This window comes from Fringilla coelebs, assembly GCF_963513975.1.
Source record: "Fringilla coelebs genome assembly, chromosome: 6".
In the NCBI taxonomy this organism is placed as follows: Eukaryota; Metazoa; Chordata; class Aves; order Passeriformes; family Fringillidae; genus Fringilla; species Fringilla coelebs.
In genome coordinates this window covers 23,704,405-23,719,107 of record NC_140034.1, presented here as the reverse complement: position 1 = coordinate 23,719,107, position 14,703 = coordinate 23,704,405, and the positions used below count along the sequence as shown (strand labels likewise).

General features: G+C 40.3%; 1 protein-coding gene across 7 annotated transcripts in view; it reads left to right on the top strand.

The window, feature by feature from the left end:
* Positions 1-93: 93 nt before the first annotated feature.
* Positions 94-14,703, top strand: part of LIN52 (lin-52 DREAM MuvB core complex component) — a 39,927-nt gene continuing 25,317 nt past the window's right edge. For 6 of the 7 annotated variants that reach the window (XR_014616259.1, XR_014616260.1, XR_014616261.1 and 3 more), the window contains exons 1-5: positions 94-189; positions 285-359; positions 530-567; positions 1,035-1,101; positions 2,166-2,249. Coding sequence is in view for 3 of the 7 variants with exons in the window: in XM_084208415.1 (XP_084064541.1) it covers positions 171-189; positions 285-359; positions 530-567; positions 1,035-1,101; positions 2,166-2,249 (283 nt within the window). In the remaining 4 variants the exon portion in view is untranslated. Of the gene's footprint in view, positions 190-284; positions 360-529; positions 568-1,034; positions 1,102-2,165; positions 2,250-10,090; positions 10,184-14,703 lie in introns of all 7 variants that reach the window. The other variant, XM_084208414.1, reaches the window with a different exon arrangement.

Below are 14,703 nucleotides of genomic sequence, written 5' to 3'. Positions count from 1 at the left end.
GCCGATTGGCGGAGGAGGCCGAGCCGCCCTCCGAGCTTCGCGGCCCGGCCCCGCCCGGCCCAGCGCCGCCCCGCGGCGGCCGCGAGAGCGGCACGTGGGGCTCGGGGCGGGGTTTGTTTTCCGCTCCCGCTCGGCTGCGGCCGCGAGGGCGGTCATGTGAGGCGCGCGCCATGGCGGCTCCGGCGGACGGTGAGGCGGGAGGGCCGGGCGGCACCGCCGCTGCCCCGCGGCGCTCCCCGCCCGGCCTCCACTCACCCCCTCCCCTCACCCCCTCTCTGTTGCAGGCGCCGACCTGGAGGCCTCGCTGCTCAGCTTCGAGAAGCTGGACCGCGCCTCCCCGGACCTGTGGCCCGAGCAGCGTAAGTCCGGCGGGCCCGCGGCCCCGAGTCTGACAGCTCGGGGTGGGGTGGGGAGAGCCCGAGCGGGGCCGGGCCGCCTTGGGGCAGCTGCACGGCCCGGGCCGGGCCGGGGTGGCGGTGCTGCCCGCAGAGGCGCTCGGCCCCCGCCAACCTCCGCTTTCTCTCCCCAGTGCCCGGGGTTGCCGAGTTCGCCGCCTCCTTCAAAAGCGTGAGTGAGCGCTGCTTTGCCTTTCGCGTTCCTTCCTTCCGTGTAATGGTAGATCTGTAGGTTCTCTGGCGGGCTTTACATCTTCTATGAACCGTATCTCAGTAATAAGTCCAGTATATGCTACAATATACATTTTTGTTTGAATGTATCTTTTATATATATGTGTTTCTTTTTTATACTTTATGCAGTTCACTGTGTATGAGAATTATACTTTGGAAGCAATAAAGGGTTTTAAACTTCAGAGAATCCTATTTTTCGTGATGATTTTTGGCTTGTGGATGGTGGTATGCCATTTTTAATTCTTTAGTGTCCTGGAAAAAAACAAGATTAAATATTAAAGTATTTCTATGGAGCACACTCCCATATTTTTGCTGTCGCTGTAACTAGTTTTCAATACAGATCGTACTTCATTGTATAATTCTAAAAATGGACTTTTCTGAATATGAGTTTCTATTTTTTCAAAACAGCCCATTACAAGTTCTCCTCCCAAGTGGATGGCTGAATTAGAAAATGATGATATTGATATGCTGAAGGGTGAGTATGAATATTGTAGACAGGAATTGAGGTTGCCAAAGCTGATGGGAATTCAGTACTTGCTTAAGAGGCTTAAAGCACTTGTGTTTTAAATGTTCTGGTGGTGGCCCTATTGCCTGAGATCTCTAGCCATCATATTTGCAGAATCTCCAGCACAGAAGTCTCTTCATCTTGTCAATGATGGACATTTTCATTAAACCAGTTATTTCCAAGAGCCTGTCCAGATGTCAGTGGCAGGCTGATTTTTCAAAACAAACATTGTGCATATTTGAGTCACCTCCCTTAGCCTTTTTTTATCACTGTATAAGTATAATGAGCATCTCCTGCATTTTGAGAAGTAGCATGAATTTTTTGGAGGGGCTCAGCTGATCAGTTGGTGAGTAGCTTAGACTTGTTGATTGACTTGTTCAGAGATGCTCTACGTTTGTGTGTGTGTGTGTGTGTTTCCTCACAGATCCAGGAGCTGCAATGCAATGGTGAGGCTGTGCAGGCAAGTTACAGCAGGATTAGCTAGCGTGTACACTTGCTGCATGTTGCAGCTGTTAGTTTGCAGTAAACATCCTTCACTGTGCTCTGCCTGTCATGAATTCTGGATGTGTGATCGTGTCACAGTGACGTGTCACGGCTGCAGACTGAAAGTGAGGTGATTTAACTCTGACTTGCTCCAAGAAATGTGCTTGAACTCATGTTATTAATGCAAAATAAGTCCATTCCCTTGCATACTTTTGTATACCTTATTCATGTTGCAATGTGAACTTACAGGAACTTCCAAAGTATGGGTCAAATTACTTTTAATTACAATTTTAATTTTTTAAATTACTTTAATTACAATTACTATTTTTGCAATGGTGCCAGATTAAAGCATGAACTAGAGTCATGGCTGTCCTTCTCCTTATGTTTAAATTAGGGGTGGAGTCAGCTTGAATTTTGAACATAAAACTGTTCACTGAAACAGATCCTGACAGAAGTATGGCTTGAAAGTGCTCTGTGAAGTACTAAACAGGTGAACTGCTACTGGAGGACTATTGACAGTGTTAAAATTCACCTTTTTCTCTCTTCTTAAGAGTTGGGGAGCCTTACTACAGCTAATTTGATGGAAAAAGTTCGTGGCCTGCAGAACCTGGCTTATCAATTGGGACTGGATGAATGTAAGTGCTGTACACAGATATTACTGGCTGCATTCCAAATCTTTCTACTAAAGCATGTGCTTGTACATTGGTAGCTGGAAAAGTGTGTTGGCAGATTTGGCAAGTGTTTGGCAGTAACCTTCTGCAACAGGATGCTAGAATGAGCTTATATCTCCAACTTACAGCCTGCCTGCATGGGGGAAAACATGGATGTCAGTCTGGTGTTAGCCAGTGGCACAGAGAATTCTGTTTCTGAGTTAACATTGTCTTACATAAATCAGGTCACTTTGCTTAATTTCCCACTCAGATACTAAAGGTATTTCTCAGAATACTTGTGGCAACACTTCTCTCAAATTCCATGCACCGCCTCCACAGGGAAGCTTGCACTTGTGTATTGGATTCTCCTATACTTTGCTGTTCATATTGTTTTCTGCTTCTGTAGCTGTTACTTTTTTCAATACTCAGTTGTGGCGGGCAGTGACTTCATTGAGGAATAAAGATGACTTTCATCCCAATTGCAAACAGCCAACTCTTACTGTGGTTTTTTGAAGAAAAAGCTCCTTCATTGACTTGTTTAGAACTCTCGTTAACAGGTTGATCCAGCTTTGAGCTGTTTTTAATGCTACCCATACATACTGCCACACATATTTTTTTTTTCTCTTTCGTTATGCTCTAACATAGACCCTGGTTGTAATTACTCTTAACACAACTTAGCAATAAACCTTTAGAGTCTTTCTGACTGCAAACATAGAATAGCTTAATGCATTCTTAATAACAAATCATTAAACTTGTTTTAACATACTTTAAGTTCATTTTACTTTCAGTGCTAATATCAGTTAAGACTGTGTGAAGCATTTAGTGGAGTAGAAGTTAAAGTATAACAGTGTAGAACTGAGTCGAATTCAAAGGTTGGCTGATGGTTGGCTTTCTCAGTTAAGTTGCAGGCTCTGATATCAGACAGTGTTGTTCTGCTACATGGACTTTAGCAGAGCCTGAGTTGCAGTAAAACTAGGGAGGTGTTTGTTTCCTTACTGCATGTGCAATATTTGTTGCATGTTATTCCATTTATTTTTACTGAAAACAAGTTCATGGGTAAAGAAGACAAAGTGGGTCAAAACTGAAATATGAGGCTCAACAGTTATAACTTAAGTCTTGAATTTTCAACCTTTGTGAAAGGTTTCCATGCTTGTAACTTCTTGTCACTGAAGGCAGTTTTCCTTTATTGTAATCCATTGAATACTTTGTGTGTTTTAATATACATTTATCTTTGGAAAATGTTGTAATATACATTTATCTTTGGAAAATTGTTACCAGAAATTAGTTGTGGAATTTGAACAGAAGTTGCTTAGGACTGTTTTTTCCTAATACTGTCTTTAGGTTATTTTCTCTTACGAACTTAGATAAGTGATAGAATAAGAAACAAAAAATCCAGAAGATCTGTTCATTAAAGTTAAGGGACTTGTGGTTTGGTCTTGGACGTATATGATTTGGTTCTATCTCTGTACTGAAATTTATTAGTCCCCTCTTGACTTGGCTGGTTCATTGAAACTGGCTGTCAAAAGCAGGACAAAACCCGCTGCTGACCAGTCTCCCCTAGATGGCAGCATGAGGCCTCCCGCAGAAGTTTTGCTTCTTTTTATAAAAACGCTGACATTTCAGTTATGGTTTAAAGCTGTTCTTCCCAAGATTATTTTTTGTGACATACTTTCTTTTCAGAATGTGCACTGTCTTTTTTAATGGTATTTTCAAGTGTTTCATCAGCAGTGAGGTTGAGAGACAATTCTGCTTCATTGTATTAGCAACTTACTTTTCCTTCCAATTCTTCTCTTCTAGATCCCACCTCAAATCCTTCATATTTTCAGAGTTATATTTTCATCCAAGTTATTAATTATGTACTGTGAAGGACCAGGGTAATTTCTGCAGCACTCCATGAAAAATGCATCAATTGAGTGATATTGCAGTCATGTTGTGAGATTTGTTATTGTCATACCCAGTTCACAACATACTTAACATCAATTTTGCATTAGAATTCATTAGGCAAAGTGCTCTGGGACAGGGTACCTTTTGAAAAGTTTATTTATTGAGGTACTATTGCAACATTAACATTGAAATGTGAATAATTGATTTGTCATGATGTAGTTTGATAAATTACTAATTACCGAGTTACATGTCTTGTTTCTTGAATTCATGTGAACTCTCTTACTATTTTGTCTTTAAAAATGGACTTTCTTGACAAGTTTGGAACAGTTGTATTGAATATTTTGTCCATCTTGATGAGACATCTGGATGGCTTTCATCTAGGAACAGTTGAATACTGTTATCTGCTGAATCTCACATTTTTGTTATCTACAATCCCAGCTGTCCCAACTTTTTGTCCATGGATTTCTCAATTCCTCTTTTGGTTCTGTGTGTTTCACAGAGTTCCTTTCTCCACAACTTCCTCCCCTCTTTTTCCCATAGGGGATTACCTTTACTTTCTGTAACCCTGTCTAGTTTGTTGACTGTCCCATGGCTTCTGTGAATCAATTTAATTTATCAACATATAATTTGACTTTTCTTTCCAGCTTGTTCTATCACTTTCTTCCTGGCATGCTAGTCGGTCAATCCTTGCAGAATATCCTTCCCTTCCTTAGCACAGGATTCACGTCAAAGTATAGCTTTCCTTGAACGAAGCAGGATTTTTGTAGCATGAATGATTTAAGAATAAATTTTTATTTTCCTTTTTAAGGACAGGCTGCAGTCTTTTGTGTATTTATTCTTTGTTAAAAGGTGATTCTGGAGTTCTCTGGAAGCTTCCAGGCTCAGGTCCTTGTATCAAGAAAGTCTTTTAAAAATAAATTATTTTTCAGCACTTCTTCTGAGGTTTCAGCTTGTGTTTCCTTGTCTGCTTTTTAAGCTCTGTAAAATTCTATCTCATCATTTTGCTTATAGCTGCTTTTCTCTTTTTGCTTTGCTTCTCAGAATCGCAGAAACATTTAGGCTGAAAAGACCTCCAAGATTATGAAGTCCAACCTTCTCACATTAGAGCTTCTACTTCCCTTTCATTAGTCAATTATTTTATTGGTTAGAATAATCAAAACCATTTTTAGTATTTCAAGTCCTGCTTTGTGTCAATTTTACTGTTCCCGTTAATGTGGGTATTTTAAGGGAGAAGGAATTGGGCTCAATGACTGCACTGTCTTCTATTTGTTCATACAGTTAGGGTGACTTTGGGAGGCATAGTAGCTCTTCTGATTGTGGGCTGCAGCCACTCAGTGAGTTTCATTTTGGAGTTTGGGGAAGAAAAAAAGATATGAAAGTCTTGTTATGAACTTTTTTCCTCCCCTCTGTGTCCCTTAATTTTTCCACTTGCATGCTTTTCTTGGAGTGGAGTAGTGAGCACTGCAGAATGAGCAGACCCCCAGGTAATGTGGCAAGCAAGAGGGAAATAGCTCTTTTATGGGAACCCAGTCACAGACCTTGACTCAATGTTTGTGGCCCACAAAGCAGCAAGTTTCAAAACACTTAATGTAAATAACTACAAATTTAGGTTGGAAGCTCTGTTTTTCCACTGTTACCCACTGCACCTTTTTTAAAAAAACCTTTAAGTTTAAGTTTGTTTTTTTTCTAAACTTCAGAAAAAAACGTACGTATAAAAGATATGTAGGACGGGAGAATGGGAAAGGCACTCTGTCATTGAAGGAATGTGGTTGTCCAGGGACTTTCTGAAAGCCCTGCTATTGTTTCCCTGTGAATCTCTGGTATTTTTCAGATAACACCTGCTATACTGGTTCAGAAGTCCTGAAATGTAAATATAGATAGCTGGTATCACAGCCATGTTTATAAAATCTCGCTGCTGCCGGAATGGTTATTTAGCGACTGTGGTATCACAGTACAGCTCCACAGTGCAAGACTTCTGCGAAGCCTGTTCTTCTTAAGCCCCAGTATCTTTGTGAAGATCATGGTGCCTTGCTGCTGTGTGTGCCTTAAATATTAGAAAATGTGGGATAACTGACCAAACAGATATGAATATCATTTATAATTTCCTTGTCAGTGAATTTTGCTAGTCTAATCTCTTAGGTTGAATTTTTATTTGGAGTTGAAGGTAGTTTGTGATTTTCTTGCTGCAAAATTAGGAATGACTGTATTATCCAATGTCAAATCCTCATACTCTTTCAAGAGGAATGAGACAGTTCCCAAACATGCTCAAGCAAGTCTCTCCATTTATAGTTTCCCATGGTTTTGTGCACCCTGGCTTTCACTAGGTTCTAGCAACTTCGCTTCTATTTTCCTTGTAACGCTTATTTATTTTCCATATATGTTCAAGCAAATTAAAAAAAAAGGGTGCAGTTGAAGAGCTGTTTAATCAAGGGTCCGCAGATTAGACCTGGATGACCTGGGAGATGGTAGGTGAACAGCAAAAGGTTGGTCATCTTGTAGCACCAGACTGATAGAGAAAAAGCCAGTCCAGCTTAGTCAGTCAGTGATCATTTTCTTTAATATGAAGAATAAGTAAATGGCTAGGTTTTTTTGGCCTGGAGAGAAACAGCTGATGTAGTATGTGAAAAAGGTCTGTAAAACATTAATGTAGAGAAAGTGTGAATAGGGAATGACTTCTCACAGTTTCTCTTAGTATGGGAGACAGAGAGAGTAAAAGAGTGTGTGGAGACAGACATGAGGAGATCCTTGTGTTGTGCATTGAAGTCAGAACACATCACCACTGGAGCTTGTGGTCATGGAGTTTCTCACTCAGTAATGAGAAAAATGATTGGAAGATAAATCCTTCCAGGGTGTCTGACTGCTGAGGAGTCCCCAGTGCCTTGGACATCTTGGAGATGCGGAAAGCAGAGAGAGATTACTAGGCAGGTACAGCTGGGTGCCTCCCTTCACTTACGCTCTTCTCTAGATGCTTGCCATTGGCATGTCAGTCAGGGTGGAGGGTTGGAAGGACCTTTTGTTTGATGATGGATATTTTTATTTATTTATTTCAGTAATAGGCTAAACTGCCTAGTAGTTAAGCCACCACTACCAGAAATCTCTGAGGGTTCCCTGTAATGGAGGGACTCTTCCAGAGACAGCAAGAGATGGATGGGCACATGAATGAGGAGCAACTACCTTGCTCTCAAGTTAAGCTGTCGTTGGGTTTGAATTGTAGTCTTCTGCAACCTCAGCAGCCTCTGAAATTTCTGGAATATCATAAAGGAGTCCTGAATTCCAAGCTATGTACAGATCACCACTTTTCCTTAGATTGGTAGTCTTCGGTTTTTCATTTTTTATTTCAGATAAATGCTGTGTGTTGTAATCTCTTGCCTGCAAGTTCAGCTTTTTTGTAGGTTTGGAGGGGCAGAGCAGGTAATCAGGATTTAACTGTAGCATTTTTTGAGCAGACACCCTTAGTTCTGTCAGTGATCCTTGCAGGCTACTGCCATTGAGTTTTGGATGATGTTTAATTTTTTTACTTCTTTTTGATGCTAATCATAGGTAGGATATGGTTAAATTGGGCTCCATCCTTGGTGGACTGAATTTACCAAACTAGGAGACAGGGCATGACAGTTGCTACAATTAAATTTGTATATACAAAGTTGCTGTTAAAATCAAAATAAGGGAATTAGGGAAGAGAATGTATCCTTTTACTGAAATACCTTTTTCCTTTTGTGTAATGGATTGACTTGCCTAGGAGTGTCTCCATGTAGCATGAACGTGCAGCCTTTTTAGGCTCCATGCAAAACACCTGGCCTTTGTACCCAAACAGGCTTCTATCAATGATGTAATTGATCAGATAAAAATATTTTCTGATCATAACCACTTTTTCTTTAGTTCTGGCAACACAGAGGCTTTTTCAACTCAGAAGTCTTACTTTACATGGTGAACATGGCCTTACTTCTGCATTACAGTTGCCTGGGGCTCTTTCTGGTGTGTATGTAAAGTTTTTTGCGACAAAATGTTTCAATCGTTCTTACATTTGTAGGAAACCAACATACAAACAGATGTGTAAGTAAAGGGTGCTTTAAAATGCCTTATGGCATCTTCTGAAATCTCTTGTTGGTCCATTTTAGTAAAAGCTGTATGTCCACTCTGTAATCTGGAGAGTTGCGTGGAGAAGTGAATTGGACTCTTGTGATTTCTTACTAGTGAAAATGAGGTTTTCAAACTGTGTAGAAGAGCTGACTCCTTCTCTAACATGAACTCTGCCTATTTCCTTGGGGAAATAAGACCCCAAGGAAATAGGGAAAGATTCCCTATTTCAAGATCCCAAATATTAAGGCATAAAGTGTCGTGGTGGAGCTGGAGAAGGGAACTCCTTTTGGAGAGGCAAGAAGGAAAGAAAGAGAGGAAAGAAGGTGAAAGAGTAGCATGTGATTTGGATCTACATCCCACAGCAGTCTTGGTGCCAGTTATTATGAAGATATAGCAGTGTTATTACCACCTTGACTGCTGACAAAAGAGTGAGGAAGATGCTCACTTTATCTTCGTTAAATCTGGCATCTCCAGAGGTACTGTGCTTCTAGCACTTGTGTGCTTGTATTAATCTGAAACATCATAGAAGAAAATATGTTTTGGATTGCCTACATTGTTCTAAATATGTTGGGCTTGGAAGAGAACGATGTCTGCCAAGTCTAGTGCTTGTTATGTTCTTAAACAAAATTTTTTTTACATGCAAGGTAAACTGTCCTGCCTAAAAAGAAGCAGTTTGAGGTCTGTGTGCTTCAGTTATTTCTGCTCTGCTTAGAATTTCTCTTGCAGCAACTGTTTTTTTTCTTGGTTAGTTTTCTGCATTCCCTGCCTTGCTGAGTGAATGTTCATCATGTTTCAGTTTTGCTTGAAAGCATATTTCTCACTTATTTTGTTATTTAGTACTGTGTTTGGCAAGGACTTTATGTGAAATAGTATACTTCATGTGCTTCAAAGCTCAAAGGCAGAGTTTTACATCTGCACAACAAAATTATGCTCTTTGGACACAGGATTTCTGTAATACACAGTTAGCTTGAGATGTTACTTAGAGTTAGTAGACTTCTCCCATAGAATGGGTCGCATTTTGAGTGGTTCATTTTTGGCTTAGGAGATTATCACAGAGAACTTCAGGAGCTCCCAATCAGCTGAAATGGTTGCTTTAGTTTTTCACAGTAGGAAAAATATAGAGGCTGTTTTCAGTTTACATTCATAGTAATTCTTGGGCCTTATTTGATTGTTTCTGAGAGGTGAAAAGAACACCTAAATTGTCTGTTAAGATGTTTATATGGCTTGTCACTGCAATATCCAAGGTGCTATGATTTCCATGTGAAACCTTGGCCTTTCTCCTGATTCTTTTTACACTCTCCTCCCACACTGTAGATCTACTGCTTCATTTTAATGCACATCTCTGTGGTAAGAGGTACTCTGCATCTGCAGAGGGACAAGGAAATCACCTTTCCTTATACTGTTTGCTGGGTGGCTTATTTACAGGCAGGATTTTTCGGGGGCACCTCCTGTTGGAAGAGCGAGACATCAGAATGCCAGCTTGAAAATGCAATTCATACATGATCGGTGAATTGGCTAATTCTGACATGTAGGTAGTTAAGAAATTATTACAGTCAGAGGAGTCATGACCTCAACTTTTCATCATCTCCATTGGCTTGTGCCCCAGTTTGGAAGTGAAGGAGGCATAGGAAGTTTTAATTGTACCTGTGTGATTTATCCTCAGTCAGCTCTTTAATTTCTTCTGGCTGTCTGAGGTTTCCGACACGCTGTAAATTTCTCCAACTTTTTCATTATCTGCAATTTCTTTATGACTCATGAATCGGAGTGGAGAGAGAGTGTGGATTTACAGCAGAGATAAACATGTCCATAAAGTCTGTATCTGTGTCAGTAATTGTACTGCTGTCAGTGACTGTCCTGTTTTACAGGTCTCTCTTGGGAGAGGAACACGCTTTGCTACCAGTGTCAGAGAAGTGTTCACTTTGATTTGCATTAACGTGCCAGGAGATTAGGTTGCAATGGTGAGGATGGAAATTGAGTTTGGACCATGGCTGCTATTGTTTGTTTGTATTTTTTAATAAGTGGGTGTGTATTTGAGTTGCCCTCTGTGTGGAAAAAAAAAAAAAAGGCAGATTCAGGTTATTCTTAAATATAAAATCAGGAAGAGACAGTATACTGATGATATCAGATGTGATTCTACCCATATGCATAGATAGTGCATTCTTACCATAAAACAAATGCTGTGTCTAGGTAACTGTCATCTATGGAAAGAAATACTGCATGGATCCTTAGTGTGTTCTCTGTTTGCTGGTAAAGTACAATGAATATTTCTGTAAGTTTCAAGAAATTTCTGCACCTTTGCCTTCTTGCCTTTTCCTTACTCTTAGGGAAAGATGCTGTGGTGGACATTGATGGTGAGTACTGAGGTATCATCATAGTCTCCAGGCATTGATGATTCTGATTGCTGCAGAAGGAGGTGTATACTTGTGAAGTTTGAGAAAAGGAAAAAAATCTATCAAACTCTCCTGTATGTGTTAGAAGTTCAAACTTCTAAAGTTTCTCTGTGCTTGTATTTTCTGTTTGATGCCTGTTGTAGATAATTGTCTATGTGGAATCTTCTTTGTTAAATTCTACAGTTTGGGTTGGATTTTTTTGTCTATGACTTAGTAATTTTTTTTTTCATAATAAGGTAATTATTTTACCACAGAATTATTTTAAAATATCCAAAGTGACTGTAAAACTCCAAATTTCCATTTTGTCAGGTATTCATTGAGACTGCTAAATGCAGCTGATTGCATTTTTCTAATTCTGATAGACACTTCTTACCAAAGGGAGAATGTCGTAAACTCTGTGATTACGTACATAGCTTTAAAATGTGATTAGGTGTAGAAGTGTTAGAAATGCTAAAATGCCACCTGCCATTGCATGGTTGATTCTGGAACCTGAAGTTGGGAGTACAGTGGGGAGTTTTTCCAGTAATAGACAGAGTCCCATCTCTGATAACTGAGTTTCCAAAGCTATATATATAAGGATCACATGCTGAGGGACCCAAAACTGCTGTTGAAGTGAGTGATGCTCAGTGCAACAGCTAAGTTCTAAATAAAAGCTGCGTTGATGAGATACTTTTTACCTGATCTTTTTTGAAATGTGTTTTTTCTCCTTTTCTCTTCTCCTCCTCCTCCTCACCATTTCTACGTGCCCATACCTAGTTTGTGAATCTGATTTTGTTAAAACAAAGGCTACCTCTGAAAGGTACTTCAGCCAGAATGTATTACTTGCTTTATTAAAACAAGACAAAAACAACACCTTTGCCTCCACCAAAAAGAAACCCAGGACAACAAATACCAACAAACAACAAAAAAATAAAACCACCAAACCAATAAGAAACCCCCCCAAAACATTTCTTATACCCTGGTATTCATGTCTAAGAATGTCCCTTCTGAACATCCCCTTTGTCTCCTGTAGTTTGTTCAATAGTAGGAGGAAATTCTGCAATGGTTTGATCCTTTCTGGAAAAGACTTTCTGAGTTTATGTTGGTAGAGTGAAGGTTGATCTAGATACTTCCTGTGGTTAAGAAAAGGGAAGTGTTAGTGGGGAAGAAGAGAAAGTTTTCAGTTTAATCAGATTTCTAACTGACCAAACTGTCCTGAAGACTGTGAAATCAGTCATCTGATTCATCACTATTAACTTCTGCAGGATTTCTGGTATGCTACTCAGAGCACCAATTTGTGCTTTGCAAAGACATCTGGAATATTAGCACTGGTCAGTCAAGTAGTGGAACACATGGTGCAGTCACCAGTTCTGCATTCTCTGTTCTTGGAGGTTTTCCAGACCTGACTCAAAGCTTTAAGCAGCATGATCTGTCCTCATAATCGACCCCACTTTGACCAGGAGACCTCCTGAGCCCTTGTAAGCCTGATCGTGCAGTGGCTCCATGGTTCTCTGATCTAAGTTCTCCTTCTAGAACTAGAAGTGCATTTGAAGCCTGCATTCCCCACAGCACCGAACGGTTCAGCTATTGAGCTTTAGGCAGGTGCAACTCTACGATCTGCTTCTATGAGAGCAGCTGATTAAGAACAGGAAACCTAAGAATTCCTGTGTCACAGTGATGGTTTTTAGGCTTTGGGGGGATGGTGAGTGGACTTTCAAATACTTCTATCAACAGAGCTGTGCAGTGTGGGCTGCATAGCTTGTATTTGTGCACAGGGAGGTACAGTCCATTCAGTACAATTCTTTAAGCGTAGTAGGAGAATGGTCCTCAGCATACACAGAGGTTCTTGTGTGTCTTGGCTGAAATGAACAGCGAAACCACCCTCATCTGTCTAGACAAGTAGAGGGTCAATGGGGCTTGACTGAAGAGCTTTTAGCCACAAAAGTAAAGGAATGGGCTGTCACATTAAAGCATTTCTACCTGCCACATGCTTGGCACAGAAAGAAACATGACTACAAACAAAATGTTCTTACATTATACTGTCAGAAGCCTATTTTTTGCTACTCTCATTCTGACAGGATAACTTGTAGACTACTGTCAGTGGAGGAATTGAGGATGGGGAAAAGTTTGATTAAGCATAAGGTTATGTGCATTTTTCTATTATCATTTAAAATCACAAAAATGCGTAACAAATCTCAGGAGTCGTTCTAGCAGGAATTCTTGAATCTTTTCAACTGGTCTGTATTTATTATTTAAACATCTTCTGCTTTGTCTATGCCTTTATTCAATTAAAACTTTCCGCTTCTGTGTTACTAGAACATTTACTCTGTATTTACATATATTGGAAAGATTATCTTTGTGTGCCATCTCTGTCCGAAATGGTTTCCTGTAAATTTTGGCTTCTGGCAGGAGTGAAGAGAGAATTTTCTTCCACAGTATGGGTTGCTGGACCTATTTGCAGAGCAGCAGCTGATCCTAGTGAAAAATCTCACTAGAGTGTGTCTTTGGAGACTTGGCTCAGTTTCTGGCACTACCCCTCTTCTACTTGGTTCATTTATTTGCCTTCTTATGTGCCTCTTCCTGTATCCCCAGCCGTAAGGTGGAGTTCATCTTAACTTGGTTTTGCAAGGCATTGAAAAAATAATGAATTTTTTAAAATAGCATATAAAGCATTTATAGTTAAGTATCCATAAGCATTTATTGTTAAGTATCCTATTGCTGTTTGCTGCTCTTTGTTGTTTCCCCCTGCTTGCTGCTATTATATGCAACAGGAAGGTATCACTAGAATATTGTGTCAGTCATCAGTAGTAAAATGAGAATATGATAATAAAACAGATCCCAATATCAAGTGCTCTTCAGCCTGGGACCCAAGCAGGGTAGCTAAAAAAAGCAAGGCTATTCTCAGCCATTTGCAGACGTTTTATATATAAAAGGATTTCTATTTGCAAGCAGTATAAAGGTTAGAAATTATTAGTCTGTATCCATTCTAATGCCAGAGATTATTTACCTGTTTGGTTTGCTATATTCCTCTTCAGTTTCCTCCATTTTGGATCCAGTGATAATGCATACAGAGCTATGTGAAAATTTGCCAAGCATTTTGTCACTTTATTGAGTGGTTTCAGTCGTTGGAAGCATAAAGTCTTCTGTGAGATCAATAGTGAACTTGCCACCTTACCTCTTGCATCTGCAGTAAATGCGGCTTTGAGCATCCTGTCTGTACAATGTTGCTGGACCAAGTCTGATAGTATCTGTCTCTTATTGCCTCATTAACTTGTGAGCATTAGAACAAGATAAAAATGCCCTAAAGCCTCTTATCTGATGATTGTTGTAACCTGCTGAGTGCCATTAGTTTAAGTTTGCAATCAAATGCTTCCCCTGAGTATAAGGAGCACTGATTAAACCTGAAGTGTCCCCAGAGGCTTTTACAGCTGTCATGGGGGCGGTGGCTGCTCCTGTCCAAAAGGAAAGGGGGGCTGGAGGTCCCAGTGGGAGGGCCACTCTGCAGACATCCACGTGGCTGCCCCAGCTGTTCTGCTTTGCCTAATGAATTGTTTTACAAGGAGAGGCTGGATATTGTCATCACAAGCTGCCTTCCCCAGGGACTGAAGCCAGCCTGATAATGACTAATGTTAGTGATAGTAATTGAAGTGTGATGGCTCTCCAGGGACTTGCACACACTCAGAGCTGTCAGGCACTTGTGGCTGGTACAGTCCCATGAATACCTCAGAAATGCTTTTTAATTGCTTGACTTTCATAACTAGTTTCCCATACATATCCTGCAGAAGTACACATTTTAAGGCAATAAGGAAAAGGAGCTGAGGACTCTGCTGTGACCCTTGGTGTAAACATGTAGTTACTGTCCTGATGTGTTTCAGTGGTGTTCTTACTCCTATTAGTCTTGGTGTGGACCTGCTTGGTGTCTGCACAGGCATGTACAACAGATTACACCTGAATGTACCTTTTCTTTTGTGTCTAAGCCTTGTCTTCTTGATGCACAAAGATTGTACCTGAGTCTTAAAGAAGACGACAACTTTATTTAAGAATATCAAAGGATTGCTGCTGTTTATAGCATGGAAGCAATGACAGCTATTTGAATTTTCTTAGGCATT